Genomic DNA, 19,114 nt, shown 5'->3' on the forward strand with positions numbered 1-19,114 from the left:
TTTTTTTTTTTTATATGAGAAAACCTCATGCTACCATTTTTAAATGATCTTGACACTGTATTATCTCCATGTGCTATATTTTCTATCACTTCAGCATTTTCCCCATTTCTATAGAAAACTATTCCCTTGGTATATATTTTATTCCTTAACATTTGTAGGTCACTGTCTTATCTCTTCTGGTTATGCTGCATTTGTCTCACTGTATTGCTACCATGTTGCTCATCCCACACACTTGCTCAATCATCTCTGCATCCTCTCCCTACTGGGGACCTGGCCTCACCAAGGGTTACACTTATATACGTATCCCATCATTTATTAATATACTGTAGCTGGATTTATTGTCTGCCACTTATGCTTTAGGTCTGCCTCTTAACTTTTTGTTCATCTGTTCTATTTATAATGCCTTCTTCTCTCCAGTAAATGGATAAATTTTATTATTTTTGAAATGAGTTTTCACTATCATTTCATTACTACCACAAATGGACACACACCATGATCTTTGTAACTTATCAGAGTATGCTTCAAATTTATACTACTTATTTCCAGTGAAATATATGGAAATGTTAGGGCCAGCCAAGTAGTTCAGCGGATTAACACGTCTGTTTAGATGGAGGGGCCAAGAGTTTGATCCCTGGGCCTGCCCTGCCGGCCCCACCCCCCGTGGGGTGCTGAGATGTCTATTGAGACTGGGCATGGTGGTGTACCTGTAATCCCAGTACTTGGGAGGCTGTAAATAGGAGGATCACTATGAGTCCAATCTATGCAGTGAGACCCTGTATACTGTGTACGCCCTGTCTTAAAAAAAAAAAAAAGAAAAAGAAAAAAGAAAAGAAAAAGAAATGCTATTCTCAGATAGCTCTTTTCTCTATTTTAACGCTATTGCTATTATTATACATAATATATTTGCTACAAAATAAAAATACATTTATAATTTTTACCTTCTATAATTCTGTATATTTCAAAGAAGGTGAGAGAAAAAGAAGGTCCATTATGTTCTTAGAGCTTTTGTTATTTAACCTTCATATTATCATTTCTGGTTCTCTTCATTTATTTATGCTGATTCAAATTACTATTTGGATTTATTTCCTTAGTGCAAATGCAGCCTCGTTTCTGCCCTCTCTTTTGTGCTGTTATTAGAAAATATATTACTCTTGTCTGTATTACAGGCCCCAAATCATAATTATAAGCATAGTCTTTCATACTAGTGATTTTTAAATCACTATGATATAAGGAAAAGAAAAAAGTATATTTATATTATTATATTTATATATAAGCTTCTATGTGTGCTCTTCTTTTTTTCCTACGATTTCATTTGCTGTCTGGAGCTCCACATTCAGCTTGGTGAACACCTCTGTGATCACAAGAATGATCTCGGCGATTGGCTATCTAGGAATGTTTTCATTTCATGTCACTTGGAAGCGGCTTTGTTAGCTCATGATTCCTGATTGATAGGGCTTTCGGTTTGTTTGCCTGTTTTCTCATCGAGCACTTCAATACGTCTCCTATTATCTTCCGGGCATTACTGCTTCTGATGAGAACTTCTGGGCCCATCGTGCCGGGAGGGGAGACTTTGTGAGTGAAGATTCGTTTCCCGTGGTGTCCTTCAAAATATTCTTCTTCTTGTTGGCTTTCCTGACTTTACACGGTGATGTGTCTGTGAAACCCATAAAGCCTTCTGGTTTGTATTTTTATATTTTTCATCAAATTACAAATGTCGTCAATTATTACTTGTTCAAATACTTTTTGCCTCCTTTTTCTCTCACCTGTCCTTCCAACACTCTTATAACATGTGTACTGATTTGCTTAATTGTATCCCAATTTCTCTGAAGAGCTCTTCATTTACTTTTCTTTTTCTCTTTGATATTCACATTGAATGCCCCCTGTACATCTATGTTCAAATTCTCTGGTTTTTTTCTGCCATTTGAATGTTCTATTGTACTTGCTTAGTAAAGTTTTTACTTCAGTTCATGTATTGAACTCTAGATGTATACTTCGTTGTATGTATTTATAGGTCTTTATTCTCTAGTCAATGAAATACAGCAATCATATCTTTTCTTTTCTTTTTTTTTAAATTTTATTTATTTGTGTGTGTGTGTGTGTGTGTGTGTGTGTGTGTGTGTGTGTCCAGCTCAGCCCACCAGGGGGCGGGGCTGGCTGGCATGTGGTGCTGGGGGATTGAACCGTGGTCCCTGTGCTTTAGTAAGCTTGTTCTAAGTAGGTGCTTTAGACCACTGAGCCATCTCACCAGCCCTCATATCTTCTCTTACTTATTAACACACACACGCATACACACACAAACACATACACACTACACAAAATCTTCCTTAAATCCTGGTTGTTCTCACAGAGTTTCTGTTGCCTGTTTTTCCCTTGTGAATGGGTCATGATTTCTAATTTCTTTGCATACTTCCTCTCATTTGTTTTTGTTTTTTAAAAGAGAATAAAAAATATTAAAAAAAGAAATGACATAGAAATTAACAAAATTATAGGAATTCACCAGTAGCTGTTATATTGTATACTGTTGTCTTCAAATTAGTAGTTCAGATTAGCAAGTACAAGCATGCAAATTGGTCAAAAAATTAAAAAGAAGAAAAAAAATAGACATTAATTGTTCCTTCTGATAGACCAGTAGAAGTCAACAGAACAATTATCCAAGCTATCCTGTGTGTATACATATGTGTCTTGCTATTTAGTCCAGAGTGTCCTTGAACTTGTAGATATCCAGCTGCCTCAGACTCCCAAGTACTAGAATTTCAAGTGTGTCCCACCATGTCTTCATTTTGATGTATTTTTGTTGTTGGAAACTGGTTTAGAAAATATGTTTAGGTATTCTGTGTGCTTGTTACCCCCTACTCCTTTTTTTTTTTGTTGTTGTTGTTGTTAATTTATGTATTTGCTACAGGGTCTCACTACGCTGATCAGACTTATAATGATCCTCCTGTTTTCAGCCTTCCCAGTGCTGAGAGTATAGGCATGCACCACCACGCTGGTCTTGATGGCCCACTCAGTGCACCTGGGGGTGGTACAGGTGTGGTATGTGGTGCCTGGGTTCGAGTCCCGGTCCCTGGTCTTGCCTAAGTAGGTGCTTAGTTTGCTGAGCTATCTTGCCCACTCCTGCCCCCTAACTCCTTTTGTTGTTTCCTTATTTACTTGGACAGAGATTCTGAGTGGATGAATTTGGTGAAATCTTTTATGGTCTACCCTCTGAAACTGTCTCTTTAAAGATTTGGCCCTAACATGCACACAGTCATTCTGGAAGAACAGATTTCTGTCAATTCCTTTAACGATGTCTTTACCAAACCACACAAACTGTTACATTTCAGTCATTTCTGATTGTTTGTTTTATTTTTCCCAACAATACATTGGGACTCAAATGCCCTCACAAGTTGACCCAATTAAATGCAAGATCATTTATAGGATTTTTTTTTTGAGATCAGTCTTTAAGATTTCTTGTGATCCCAGGAGCATTCCTCTTAGGTGTCTCTCCTTAGGTCTCCAGTAAACTGATTGAGCTACGCTTTAACTTGTATGTCTAGCACATCTACCAGTATGCTCCTAGTGGCTCCATACTACAACTTTTTTGCTCCGAGAATGTCCTTCAGCTATCCCTATATTCTGTGGCAAGTCAAATCTGTGCCCATTACAGCCTGGCTGGCTTAATAAAATCTTAAAGTCAAGGCCCTAGAGCTTGATTATGCCAACCGTATGCTTCTCTCTGAATAAGGCTGCCATAAGAGCTGGTTGTGAACCAGGGCAGCATTGCATTTTAGCTTCTGGTCTGAATGACTGGCTTCCCTTGGCATGTGTACTCTGGGTATCAGTTAAGCTATGATGATGGCAATTGGTGCAACAGTTACCTCCAGGTGTTGGACCTAAGATAAGGCCTCCACCCTTCATGCTAAGGGAAGATTGAAGAAGATATCCCTCACATGGCAGCCACACTCCCTGGAATTTGGCCTCTGCAACAAGTGACAAGAGGCAGAAGAGGAAGAGCTAATGTTCTGCTCCTCCCAAGAAAACAATGCAGCCTTCTAACAGGGAGCTAAAGAGATAAGGATTCCGGTCTTCTTTGCTGCACCCACTGGACCTGCTGTCTCCTTAAAGCTGAACTAGGAAGCGGGGAGGAAGGGAATGGGCTGTCATTGAAACACCATGGACTATCCTATTCTTACCAAATTTGTTAAGTTTTCTTGAGTATTTTTTAAATTTCCTCTATGCTCTTAAGGCTATTACAAGAAGTGCTAAGTAGGTATGTGTAGGAGCATGTGGGTGTACATGCATGTGTGTTTTGCTTTACAATTTTCAGTAGTTTTATAGGGGAAGAGATCCTTGAACCATCTCCAGTTGCTATGCTAGAAGTGGAGGCTTTATAGACTTCTTGAATTAAACAGCATACAAATTGTTAGTCTTCGCCGAACAAGAGTTGTGCTGTAGCCTATCATATTAGTCTTTGTACTTCTTGATTCCTTTGATCAAATAGTATCTGCAGAAACATTGTCCTCTTCATTTTGGTGTGCAATGGAAGTTATATTGGAAAATTATAAACATGTTTTGTCCTTGACTATTTGAATGTAATGGTCTTTACTTTAGTCTATCTAGAGCATTCAATATGCCAATAGAGAGATTATAATTTGATGTAGAGAATGACAACAGAATGGCTAAGGTATGTTCCAAAACTAGATTTGGGAACCCTATAACAGGTTGAAAACTAGGTTTAAATGAGGAAGAAACGACAGTTCAATTTTTTTTTTTTTACTTAGAATATTAAGAACTTGTCCTTTCCAAAACATTAAAGCCTTTAGACTCCATGGCAGAATAAGATTTAAAATACAGTTTAAAAAGTATTTCATTGCTTTTTATGTATTTTAGAACAGGGTCTACAGGGTCTCACTACACAGATTTGACTTGTAGTGATCCTCCTGTTTTTGGCCTCCCAAGCGCTGGGATTACGGGTGTGCACCACCACGCCCAGTCTCAGTCTCTGTGTCAGCCTGCCCCAAGGGCAGGGCCAGCATGGCATGCAGGGGTGGGATGTAGGGGAATGGTTTATTGTCAGTGGCAAAAAAGGGAAACACTTAGGTAGAAAGCAGAGACAGTGTCCTATATTTTAGGATCTGTATGGCCTGCAAATGGGAGAGCGCAATGTTAAATGAACTGGCAACAGAGCACAGAACGTTTAACCCACATTTGTGCTTGGAAATCTGGGAGGAGATGGCTGTGTGACAGACCTCACTTACTATAAGGCAGTGAAACTTCTTCGGGGTTAGTTGGCACAAGGCAGAGAGAAAAACTCAGTCTGAGTCATGGATGCTGAATTGGCAGTCCGTGTGCCAAGGCATCTGCTGTGGTTCACATAGGCGTGGCATAGGTTAGAGATCAACTTTTTGGTACGGCGGAAAGGCATGACTCAAGTATGGAGAAAATGAAAGCAGAGAGCTGACCAAGTCATTAACAGGGAGATGCCAGCGCTCTGGGGGAACACTGCCAAGCCACACCAGAAGATCAGACCCCAGTAGGCCGGATCCCAGGGCCCAGGTGGACAGAGGACATCATGTCAGGGAGCACCCAGTGTCAGCCAGTATGCCACCAAGGATGGCCCCCAGGCCGGAGTCCCTCCCATCCTCTACCCCAGCAAAGCTTTGAGATCATTCAGTCTCACTTCTCTCTCCTCTACAGTTGGCCATGACCTCAAGCAGAGAAGCAGATGAGAGGGAGGCTTTATGAGAGCTCGAGCATTTTCACCCAAGATTAGTGGAGCCCACTAAAAGGACTATTGAACATAAAAGAATGGACTAAGGTTGTTTATTTCACACATTGCCCCCTGACAACCAGTAGTATTATAGACAGCTGCAGAAAAATAAAGCAGCTGAATTTTCTCTGCACTTCTGATTTATAAGGTGAGTAAATTCTGCAGCGACACTGCGAGTCCAACAATGTACATGAGTGTGCCGGCACATAATAAATATGACCTTTCTCTTTGCTGCCCCTTTTTCTTCTTATACCAAAGTAAGCATTTTTTTCCCAGTATATATTTATAGTCACCCACCATCCAAACACCTTCTTTTGGCAGGAAGTACACCAAAAAAAAAAAAGGTCACATTAGGCAGAGCCTTAATTTTCTCAAATTTTATGGAAACTGAACAGAGGAGAAAAAGTACCTCCTCTGCCTGGCCCCTCACAGCTAACACAAAGCCTTGTACCCTAGTGGGCTTGCAGGAGGCTCATGAGGTGTGTAGGGTGCAATGTCAAGGAACTGGAGAGCTGGAGATTCAAGGCAGCAATGCCTACAGCCTGTAAATTCCCAGCATGAAGGACAGCATGCAGTGACGAGAGGTCCAGGAGGCTTGGTACTTCTCATGAGGCAGGTTCAGTGGGTGACCTTGTGTTAGACGCTTTCTCTTTCAACTGAGTTGTCATAAAAGTACCATAGGCGGGGTGACTCCAACAGTTGTGACTCCTCTGTTCCCAGTGTGGAGACTGGCAAGTCGGAAATGGAAGTGCTGGCCTTCCTAGTGACAGGCGAGGGCTTGAAACTCTCTGCCTTCTCACTGAGTACACCCATGACTGTGCCATGGTGTGTCCACATGGGAGAACCACAGAGATACCTTTTCTTCTTCTTTTTGCAAGAACAAAAATTCGATTAGGGCCCCACTTTTGTGATTTCCTCTAATGTTAATTATCTCTGAAAGGCCCTGTCTCTAAGTATAGCTACTTAGGGGTTAGAGCTTCAGAGTATGAATTCAGACTACAGTAGCTGCCTAACTTCCTTTCTGTTCTACGTTAATGTTCTTTTTCATCAGTTCTATCAAATACCTCATTTCTTTCTCCCAAAGTCCATTTTCTGCTGAAGTGAATTGTAGTTGATTTCTACTGTGGGCAACCATGAATTTACATGATATAGAAATGTGTATCAGAAGACAGTCACTTGGGGAATCGGCCTTAGCTGTCTACCCTAGAAGGTGTTACAATGAAAATTCAGTTAGCATTCAAGAAAGGTGATCTGTCAGCTGTGACAAATAGCCAAATAATTCTTCTGTGAGGCTCTTTAGTGGAGTGTTAGTTGGGAAGAAGGATTTTAAAGGATCAGATTGTGAGTGCTTGTTATGGTTTGTGTCTAGCTGTCCACCCAAAGCCTCATGCAGCCTTTGGGGCAGACTTTGAGAGTGTGATTAATTCATGATCCAGTGCGGGGATTACGGTTGCGAGTGCTACACCCAAGGATACCAATATCACAGCATTCGAAGGGAGAGAGGATCGCTCAGCACTTCTCCTTTGCCTCTGCTGCTTCTTTTTGCTCTGGCTGTTTTGTTCTTTTTCACTACCATGAACTGCTGCCCTCTGCCATGTGCTGCTCTGCCTGGGAGCCAGCTGAGTATGGATTGAAACCTTCACAAACTGTGAGATAAGTAAACCTTTCCTTCCTTAATTTTGGGTGGTGTTGGGTATTTTGTCCAGGAACTAGAGAAAAGTAACCAAGACACTGCTGTGGAGTAGTGTGAGTGAAATGAAGAGGTTAATGACACCAGACGAGGTCATTCCCTCTAATAGGACTAGATAGCTTAAAGAACTGATGACAAACGCAGATTGCCATAATTTAACTCGAAGTATAGATTCAGGGATTTACCCTGGTTTTGGTAAGTGTCTACAGAAAAATTTTCTCCAAAACAAAAGCAAAGTTTAAAGGCTTTGTCTCCAGGATAAAGTCTATCGAATGGCCAGTGACACCAGGTGACTTAGGTACAAATGAGAGCACTAGTCAGGAAATAACAAGAAATCAAGTATAGGGGAGAATATGGAGGCCGGGGAGTACCCCAACCACACTATGCACTCAGCCTGGCTTGAGAGGCTACGAAGACTCCCCTTTCCTCACATCTTCCTCATCCTCAGTGAAGACTGAACCATGTTCTGGTCCTTTCCTAAGCCTCAACTTACCCAGACCAAAAACATGGCACATCAGGCCCACAGGGTGGTAGAGCAGGCTATAGCTGGGACAGGCCACACCTAGTTAATATTAACACAGGCCAAAGGATGTGGAGAGGAAAATCTTTGAAAATACAGAATAAGAAAACTACATCAGGAAAACTTCTATGAGACTAGTGGCCTGCTAAACTCCATAGTATACGGTGAATAATTATTTATTGAAATCAAAATTTGGGTGAGTCATTTTGACTTTTTCAAACAACATATTCAATTTGCATTTATGGATTCAGTGCATTTACTGGGTAATTAATAAGGCTTCCATTTTTTATGTTTTTGATATAGGGTCTACAGGGTCTCACTATGTAGATTGGACTCGTAGTGATCCTCCTATTTTCAGCCTCCCAAGCCCTGGGATTACAGGCATGTGCCACCATGCCCAGTCTCAAAGGCCATCTCAGTATGCCCTGGGGGCAGGGCCAGCACAGCACACCAGGGATCAAACCCAGTCCCTGTGTTCTGCCTATGCAGGCGCTTTAGTCTGCTGAGCTATCTGGCCAGTCCTAAGGCTTCTACTTCAAAGCTGCTACACTACTTGGATACTGTGGTCCAGCTGATCTAGTGAGGCTTTGAGTGTTTCTATCAAACCAAACAGCATCAAGGAGGGGAACTGCAGAAGAGATATTCAGATTTTTAAATGAAAGGTCATCTCTTTATTGCATTACTGTTCTTTTGAGAGACAGATCTTCACCTGCTACTAGGCCAAGCCCAGACTGTGATGTCCAGAAGACCACAGAAAACAAACTGCATTATGACTGGGTATTGCCCAGGTGAACCCACTGCTTCCTTCTTCAGCATGGGTGAGTATTGTACACAGGGCTGCAGCAAACCACACGCAAGTCAGCTGTGGGAATGTCCCAGCATGCCCTGATTGCGCACAGCAACTCCCTCCGAGTCAAAGAAGAGTGTGCATGACTGCCTATCAGAAAAGAAAATATTGGGGGTATAGCTCAGTGGTGGTAGAGTATTTGACTGCAGAAAAGAAAATATTGGGGCCAGGACATGAGGAGGTCTAAGTCAGTGGTTGTAAACCTATAGCATGCGTATTATTGTGTTTTTCTTTTAGGACAAAATTTTAACGTGTGGGTCGTTTTTTCTAATCTAAAAGATATACATGTATTTTGAAATTAATATACACATAGATGTTGACTAAGATTTGATGTAAGCAATGGCACTTCAGTGGATGCCCTACACATGTTTAGCACGGGCTTTTGCTTTGTGACATGAAGTCTGGCTAAAGTCTTAGCCACTTACCAGCTCACTTCCTAATTAAATCAAGAATCCAACTTTGAAAGCAAAACTCTCTTGATTGCACCTAAAAAGGTGGTTCTGAGACAGGGAAAACAATCTCCCCATTTTTAAAGCCAAATAATTTCATCTCCTCAGTCCAGACACCTTCTAAAAAGCTGGGAGCAGCTATGTTCCCTAGATTGTCCATCCATCTGGTTTTCTTTTTGGCTTCCAAAAAGACTTGCTAAGATGACATGATTACGTTTTCATGGAACACTCACAGGGCAGGAGAGGACCCCTCAAACCTCGAGCTTTGTTAACAATGGGCCTGAGGGCTTGACAGTTTGACATCTTAAGCAAATGCCAAAACGGAAGTATCAGGCATATTTCAAGAAAGCAAAAAAAAACAGATGCCAATGGAATAGTCCATTTTAACTGAAGGGAAAACAAGCTAAAAATAGGATTTGTGTGTATCATCTTATTAAAGACTTCTAGTTTGCATCCAGATGCCTCCATGACAACCAAACACCGGGCAGATTTTTACTTTAAAAAAAAAAAAACGTTTCGAGGCAGATCCAGGCCCCTGAAAGCCAGTTGGAAGCTTGAGTGACGGTCAGAACGCCACACCTGTTTTCTCCCATGTGATCTCTAGGTATTGGAGGACTCTTTTCCACTGGGAAACTGCATATAAAAGTGTTCAGATTTCAGATTTAAGCTCCCAAATAAATATTTAGATTCTCTGGAAAATAACCTTATTTGGCATTTTTTTTTCAAATCAAAGAATTGTACTTGTAAGGGCAACAGATATGAGAAAACTTGAAAGTCAACTTTCAGCAGTTCAGAATTCGATGTGAATTTTGATCTCTCATCATGTCATCTGGAGAAGCAGCAGAGATGGAAACAGCAGACTAAGAAATGAAGCCTGGGCTGTGGGAGCCTTTTCATTGCAGGAAGACAGCACTAAGGGGCTTTGAAGGGCAAACCCAAGGCTGCCCTGCTCTGTGACGGCAGGAGGAAGGTGGCTGCAGCTGCCCACCTAGCGGTACAACTTTGTTGCCGTCCAGGATCTAATGCCTGCTTGCATGAGGTGGATGCCGTAAAAGCAGGGCGACTCCACAGTGCCGTCATTCACACAGCGGGGTTCCTTATAAGCTGGGGAAGTCTTTTCACCCCAGACCCTCTGCCCAGACACAATGAGGCCAAGAGCTCAGGCTGCCTTTGTGGGTCTGAGCTTCTGAATTTGTAAAGCAGTGGGTTCTGAGAGACCTGAGCAACCCTAGACAGGGCCCGCAGGTGCCAGCCATGCATCACGGATCCCTTGACTGACTGCAAATGCAACTGAATCGTATCTTCACTCCTACTCAACTGCAATCAATTTAAGTTTAAATTCAATAGCTGACGTTCAATTCAATTATTGGAAAGCTTTTAATAAGATTGGAATAATAGTATTATATGAATCTACTTTTTGTATTGTAAAGCTTATGAAATCCAGTTATGGCTCAAGGATTTCTTTTTCTTTTTTTCCCATATTTAGGACTGGTCTACAGGATCTACAGGGTATCACTATGGAGATTTGACTTGTAGTGATTCTCCTGTTTTCAGCCTTCCAAGAGATGGGATTACAGGCATGTGCCACCACACCCAGTCTCAATTGATCGAACCCCAGCCGCTGTGCCCTGCCTAAGCAGGCACTTTAGTTCGCTGAGCTATCAGGCTGGCTCTTGGCTCAAGGATTTCTAATCAGAATTTTGTATCTGAATTTGGATATTGAACAACAAATTTTTATCAAACACTACTGGGCTAGACTATTCTAACTCCCTTTCTACAATCATATCTTTGCTTACAGTTTCTGAAGTAAGCATACACCAGAGAAGATGGGAAGCCAGTGTCCATTTCTTATGCATGCCTTCCAAACACAAAGTACTCTACAGAGCATCTCTGCACATTTAAAACTCCTCTATTCAGAGCCAGCCCAGGCTGCTTTTGTAATGTTCTTCTTCAGTTCCCCTCAGTGTTGTAGTCAAAGGTAGCAGCTGATGTTTGCACCAGCCTAGGGGCTGCGCAAGAGGCCAGGCTGAAATGGAGACAGAACTTCCCCTCACCAGGGAAACTTGGCCATTTATAAAGGCTTTTTTGTATTCATCTAAAAAATCAGTGCAAACTGGTTGCATGAATCACACTCCATGTGACGTGACATGCAGGGAGTCATTCTGCTTCCTCATTCTTATTCCCTATAGTATCATCTCGCTTTGCATTTTCTTCTTTGGTGTCCATTGAGCACCTCTATTGAGCTGAACTCTGTGCTGGGCGCATAGGTGAAGAACACAGACCTTCCCCTGAAGGAGACCACAGCCTAAGAGGAAAGACGTGCACATAATAATGCTATCCAGTGTGACAAGGAAGAACAGATTATGCCTGCATGTGAAGAGGGATGCCAGCCAGAAGAGGAAAAACTAGGGAGCTGAGACGTAAGCACACTCTTGAAGGAAGCCCCCAGGAGAGGAGCATCCAGCCAGGGACACAGCGTGTGCTAGTGCAAGAAAGCCTAGCTAGGGTTTTTCTTGGATGTAAGAAACAAAGCATCTAAGAGAAGCAGAGGGCTTGGCCAAGGTGACAGCACCAAGTTCCTACTCACAAGACCAGGAAGAGAAGAGGAAGTTCAGAGAGCTCTCAGAACCACCCACACTTTCTAGAAGTTTCCCTCTTCTTTCTTCTCATTTGATTGACATTTTTCCAGCAGGTTAAGAAATCCTCATTTCCCCCAGGACTGTGCAGAACCTGAAGTTGTTAGAGATGCCTGGCATCATCCTTGTCATTCCACAGCCTTTGGGGGATTCTGCTGACAGCAGTCAGTTACTGTAATCAACGTGGCTCTGTAACCTCAGGATCTCAAGGACAGTCCAGGGAAAATATCAATAATAGGCGAAGCAGAGACAGCTTGGCAGGGAACCATAATTTTTTTCTTTCCCTACTACTTGGAAATAGAAACCACATGTTTACAATGTTATAGAGGTAGAGATCTCCTGCTTCAAATCAGCTTTTCTACTCTAAGGCTTCTTTCCCTGCAACTTAATGACCTGAACAGATGAGGAGGGTCTGATATATTTGAAAGAGCAAGATTCATGGAGGACTTCATTCCTAAATCTTCCCAGTTGAAATCATTCTTTGGAATATTTCTCATAGCCTAAATTCTGTGGTGAGAATATTTGTTGCCGTGCACAAGCAGGAAAGGAGACTAAGTATTGCGCAGACCCAGGCTATCTTAAAAGATAAAAATGAGAAATACACAGGCAAATGAGTACACTAGAACTCCTTACAAGAGGCAAAACAAATTGATGCCCTGAAATCACTAGCTTGAATAGGATTAAAGCTTCCAGTTGAACAGTGACTTAAAATAACAATCAAGTATTCATATATATTTTGGAGAATGAAGAGCTAAAGTGGGTATATATATATATATATATATATATATATATGTATATATATATGTATATATATGTAAATATATATACATATATATGCTTCAAATATTATCCATGCAATTATCTCACTGTACCATGAAATTCAGTAGTTAGTTGTTTCCTGCAGCTGAAAGCTGCTGTTGTCATAAAAACCATGCCATGGCTCAGATCCCAAACCGAGAGCCAGCTCAGCCCTGCTGCATGGTGGGCCCTCGATGCCAGCTGCTCCCACCCTGTCTGTCAAGCACCTTTACACAGCAGGTGAAAGGTGGGCACTGGGCATCCTCGACGGCCAGGCAGCTGAGCCACTACAGGCAGCCTAAGGTCAGGCGTCACCTGGGTGTCAGGACAACTGGCCGAACCCACACCTAAGGTTTTCCTGTCTGAATCCACCAGGCATGGTTTTCATGTCAATGCCTATGACAGCCAGGTTTGGGTTCAAATCTGTGTGGTGGAATTGGAACCACCTAAACGCCCACCACCACAAGAAAGCTCTACGGGTCTTGTTAACAAAACAGAAATAACTACTGCCAATAGCTGAGAAATAAATTCCTTCTTTCCTGCTGCTTGGACCACAGCATAATGAGGGCTCCCCAGCTCTCTGTGCAGTAATAAAATGAAATGTACGGGCTTTTCTTTTTGATGTGTTACAGTTTAAAAGTTTAGAGCTGATGCCTTTTCATCCTTAATTTATCTTCTCTTGTAAATATTTCTGTACCATTTCCAATATCCTAAGTATACACATGTAAAAAGAAATTCACTCCTTCTCTTATTTCAGTTGTATAACTTTATGTTATGGGTCAAATTTTGGGCTAAATAAACATACCTCTGGCTGCAGCTCTGCAAATACCTCTGGCAGCAAATTAACTCAAACAAATGTTTAGGTTGGGTGGTGAAGTTGTTTTTTAATGATTTTTCTGTTCTTGTCTGGAAGCCCAAGGATAGAGCTCCCTAAGGCTTTTCTGACTTTGTACTTTCTTCCTCATTAGTAATAGGTCTCAGGGTTGTGGATTGGGATGCCTAAAATGTCACCACCAGAGGGCGCTACTTGTTAGTTTCTGAAACTCACCTCACTACAGGGATTGAACAGGACAGGCCACCCCGAACCTGTCTCTGGGTCTTTATGGAGGAAAAGTATGGTCACTCCTACAGCAGCACTGATTCCAAGGACTGAGATTTCACTCCGCTTTTGGTATTATGTGTTTAGAATTAAAATTAAAAATCTCTGTAGCTCACACAAACCAAGCTGCACTGATTTATATTCCTCAAAAAAACCCCAAACAAACAAACAAACAACAACAACAACAACAACAACAAAAAACAGGCAGTAAATGCTAACCATGTTTCATTATTTGGGATTTTGTTTAGTGTGTAACTCTTAACACCAATGAACCCAGAATTCTAATTTCTCCTTTGCTACCCTAAATAATAACTTCACATAAAGTTAGGGAATTTGCTTTGCTATATCAATTGACCCTCTAGCAGTGTAACTTTCACTTATCCTATTCACACTATACACATCTTTCACTTTTATTTTCATGTAATTCTCAAAGTAAGTTTTACTTCCAGGAAGCATTCTGACTTATCAGCTTCAGCTTCTCTCCGTGGTGTCATTTTGAGATTCACTGAGATTTGTATGTGGATTCTCCACTTGATATTTTCTGCTTTGCACAAAGATGGTATCGAGTTCAATTCCCACGCACCTATGTGCAGCTTGTAGGGAACTATTTGTAAATTAAGGGTAGAAATTCTGTGTTGTTTGAAGTGGCCAAGCAAATCTGGGATCAGCAAAATTTCTATAAAGGACTAGATTACAGATTTTAGGCTTTGTGAGTCACAAAATCTTTTCCATTGCTACTTAACTAACACTGAATCAGGCAGGTAGTTGTAGAGGTCACAGCTTTATCTCAGTAACCCTAATTCTAGAAATAGGTAGCAGACTGTGGCTCACTGACACCTGCACACAGTGAATTTTAACCTACGCTTCCTCTTGATGCCGCATGGAAGCTGTTACACAGTACTCTGAGGATTTTCACTTTTGATGAATTTTCCTCTGTAAAGCTGTTACACAGTACTCTGAGGATTTTCACTTTTGATGAATTTTCTTCTCATATAATTTCAACACAGTGGGATCTAACTAGGATATCTGTGTGTCTATATCTCACAAAGATCACATAGGATAGGATATGAAATCAGTGAGAATGCTGTTACTCCCTGGCAGTTTCTTCAGAGATAATATAGAAAGTTAACAAAAACCTTAGCTTACCTTCAGACTGATGTGTAGCAACAGGAGTCTGGGTCTCTTTGGAGTAGGATACCACCTCCCGGGGCAAGAAGTCCACCTGCGTGACCTTGGACACGCCCAGCTTATGCAGTCTTCTTCTGTAAATAACAAGGGGTGAACACTTAGGGAAGGACCATCTTCATTCCAGTAGAGCTACCAGAAATAAAACAGAATACTCAGACCAGAAACTCCCAACAAACTCAGTTTCTCAGTGAGAGGGACAGGTCTACACCACGGAGCTGACCTTTATTTACAATGCAGGATTCTAGTCTCCTAGGCAGGAAGGAAAACAATTTCCCAGGATGAATTACTTATTGTGTATCACACATATATAAATAAAAAAAGAAAAATGTATTCCTGCCTCAGTTTGAAGGAAAAGAGAAGTGGATTCCCTTTGGGAGTAATGCTGTCTTTGTGAAAGTATTGATGGGGTCCTGTTCCAAGGTGGAGTAGAGCAATTCTCATTTCTCAGAGGAGCTAACGCAGATATGTATAGGATGTGTTCTAAAAATGTATTAATATAGCACAGATGAATGAAGAGGACCCTGGACGTGGAGTGATAAAGTCTTAGCTCAGCCTTCCAAAGCTAAGTGTGGCAGTGTGAAAAAAAAAATAATTGCTGAATGTTTATGTAACACTTCAAGTGTTTCCAGATATCTTCATGATACCTCTGTGGAGTGTGGGGGCGTATGCTAGCACCTCAGTTTTACAGCTGAGTAAAGTGAGATCCAGTTCAAGAACATGGCTAAGTGGCTTCACCTCGCAAATGGTTGAACTAGAGATAAAAATACTATTGATTCCCAACTGTATATGTTGTTAACTAGAGACCCGTTCTTATCTCTTTCTACCATGCCAAACTCCCACTTAGTTCTTAAAGGTGAGTCTCAATCAGCCCCAAAACATGAAGTCCTCCAAGGTCACCCAGGAAACAGTTCACCTAGGACAGAGTCGGCTGGTGGGCAAACACAGACTAACTCCCCGGCCCCTGGCTGTGTGCGTCTTGCGTAAGTTTCTAAGCCCTAGGCGCCATGGAGACAAGAGTGTATTCTAAAATGATTGACACAGATAGTTTGTAAGTACCAATATATATGTTGTACATATGTCACATGTACTTATACACATGTATGCATAATTTATATACATGGACCTTAAGACTGTTTCTGGCACATTATTTTAAGAACACAGATTCAGTATTAGTAATGCGCATCGTCTACTATGTCTTAAAGATTTCCAGGCATAGGTATATGAGTGTGTCTCTGTGAGAGGAAAAAAAAGAGAAAGGAGTAAAACCAAAGTAAAGCCTCACACGCTCTAGTTGCCTACAATCAGTAGAAAGTGTTCACGTTATTGTGCTTCATTATTACCAGCAGATGGCAGAACCGCCTTTCTTTTTCTCTGAATTACTGGTAGCAACACCATGAGAGGGAACGCACATCACAGTTAGAATTTCCGCATAAACATCCCAGGCTTTCTCTCTAGGCCAATACAAGGCCTCCTTTTCTATGCATTAACAAAGCAATGAAGTGAACTCCCCGATGTGTACAAATGGACAGACACTGCTCCGGAGCACAAGCCTTGCGGCTGCCTCTGTGGTTCAGATGCAGTGAGCCTGACCACATCCCAACCCCACTAGGCCAAGGCCACATGGGCCCAGCTCTGGGAGCTCTGGACCACAGAAGCACACAGGAGGGCCAGGCCAGGGCCCTTGTACTTCCTCACATACAGGCTTCTCATGCTAGTTCAGGAGGAAACGCACAGAGTGCACTAGCAAAAGTAGTACTGAAAGGGAAAACATCGAAGTATTATTTGAAAACATAGGATCAGAGGAGAATGTTTTCCTTCCTGAAGCGGGTCTTTCTGATGCACGCGAAGAAGAAAACACCAATGGGCACTGCAAGCCTGCTGGAGGCAGAGCGCCTCCTGCTGGTTAAGCTCGGGACATCTTTCTAAGGCCCCACTAGGTCAGCCTTCATCACAGAGTTCAGGAAGGCATCTCCATCACCTCCCTTGACACAGAGTGCTCATCATGGACTCTAGACTTCCATGGGCACTTGTGTGGTCCTCAAGTGCTGGTGAAGCCACACCTGCACCTCATACAGGCATTTCGTCCTACATGGGTGGCCCATCCTATTGGATGACCAGGAGTAGCACTGGGTTGTGGGAGGCTGATTTATAATTTGATAATCTACCTCAACAAATTAAAACCAAGCAGGGAGACAGTGTAGCAAAGAAACTCCTGCAGGACTGGTTCAAATCCTTGCTTTGTCACTTAGCAGCTGAATGAAAGGTAGAAGAAAGCTCTGGACAAGTGAGAGACCCTCTAAGCCTCAGGTTTCCTATCTGAAATGGGTATTGATCACCAAGCACAAGGAGTAGATGAAGCCGATACTCCTACAGTGTGTAGAACGCTGCCTGGAAGAGCACAGCTTCTCTTGTCTTGGTCTTAGGCTACTCTGCTTTCAGTTCATTTATTTTACTGATCATAACAGTGCTTATATATGTTAAAAAAAGAAAAAACAAGAGGGCAAATCTACAGATGTTTTAAATTCAAGATTCTTTAAGACAGGATAGCTGATGATCATTTCTGCTCATGGAACAGAAGAATCATTCTCCTAATATTTTAAAATATTTTAACATGAATTAATTTTAGCTGCTTCAGACAGTCTACTGACTTCTGCTTTAACCCAAACATCACTGAAGAACTGCTCTGTTTTCAAAACTGAGCTTGGACGAATAGGTGCATCCCACTGAAACAAAATGTTTTCTTGTTTCACTACTTAAGAAGAGTTGAACCAATTCTTTACTGGCTGTGCCTGTCTGTTCAGGGCGCCAACTCAACCCATGTGGTGCTGGTCACTGCCAATGTCTTGAGTGGCTTCCACATGCTAACTGTGTGGCTCTTGGGCTTGGGGTGAAGCACCCTCAAATGACTTACGATTTTAAAACTACTCCATATATGATTATTTAAGGGGACTGGTAGAGCACTGTATGTCTCCGTATAAACTATGGATACGCGAAACTACATTTCTATTAACCATGTTCTTTCTTTGTGGCTATTTTGCTGTTGTAATATTCCCAATTAACTAAATAGTCATAGTCTAGTATTGTATCTGAGAAAACGGAAGCTCAGTGATGCTAAAGACATTTGCTCAGAATCACCAGGGTTGAAAGTGACAGGACCAGGGCTTGGCTCCTTTTGGCCATAAATCCAAGGGTTCTGAACTTCAAAATGGTGTTATCTTGCCCCTGTTCTGCTTTTTTTCTTAATGCCTCATAAGCATCCACTCATCGAGGCCTGGTTCTTACAACTTAACACAGAGGTCCAACCAGTGTTTATTTTACAAGCATATTGAAGGGTTCCTGAGAAGTGGCCTGTCTTAGATAATTGGGGTACAATGGGAGGGTCCCCACCAGAGGTATACACCACAGACTCCCACTCTCCACTGTTCCAGGACTGGCCAGACATGCATCCCTTTCATGGCAAGCCTTCCCTCCTACTTTTGTCTCAACTGAACCTTCCTTCACTGCCGGGATTCTCACCAAGCAGCCCTGAAACTGTGTGTCTCAGTTGATCCAGAATACATTTATTTTTTATTTTTTTCTATATTTTAGGGAAGGGTCTACAGGGCATTCAGGGTCTCATTACTAGATTGGACTCATAGTAATTCTCCTGTTTACAGTCTCCCAAGAGCTGGAATTAGAGGTACGTGCCACCACTCCCAGTCTCAATCACAGTCTCAGTGCACCTCGGGGGCAGGACTGACACAGCAGGCCTGGAGATCAAAGGCCAGCCCCTGAGCCTACTTGCAGGAGCTTTAGTCACTGAGCTATTTGGCCTGCTCTTGATCCAGAATACATGTATACAACCTTGTAATAAAAACTTTAATTTCCCTGAAATGTGTTTGTTATTTTATCAGTTGACAAAATTATTATGTCTATGTCTTACCAAATGAAGTAGTTATTGTCTTTAAGTGAATGGACATTAAGAACTATACTTCTTATTTGTGATCAAAACCTAAGCAGCTTATAATTCTTTCATTCAAAGATGCAAGTTAAAGAACAAGGAAAATGCTACTGTGGTATTAATACTATCATAATTCCTTGCCTTTCCAGCTAGGATATGATCCATCTTGGTTTTTCAGTTCTGACTCTAGGAGAGATT

At 41.8% G+C, this 19,114-nt stretch overlaps 1 protein-coding gene across 1 annotated transcript in view; it reads right to left on the reverse strand.

Annotated features, from left to right (window-relative positions):
* The window catches only part of Dync1i1 (dynein cytoplasmic 1 intermediate chain 1), a 305,805-nt gene that overhangs the window by 222,691 nt on the left and 64,000 nt on the right, over nucleotides 1-19,114 (reverse strand). The window contains exon 6 of the mRNA XM_004632876.2: nucleotides 14,935-15,050. Coding sequence (XP_004632933.1) covers nucleotides 14,935-15,050 — 116 coding nt within the window. The remainder of the gene's footprint in view (nucleotides 1-14,934; nucleotides 15,051-19,114) is intronic.

The sequence above is a fragment of the Octodon degus genome, unplaced genomic scaffold, assembly GCF_000260255.1.
Source record: "Octodon degus isolate 3935 unplaced genomic scaffold, OctDeg1.0 scaffold00050, whole genome shotgun sequence".
NCBI classification, from domain to species: Eukaryota; Metazoa; Chordata; class Mammalia; order Rodentia; family Octodontidae; genus Octodon; species Octodon degus.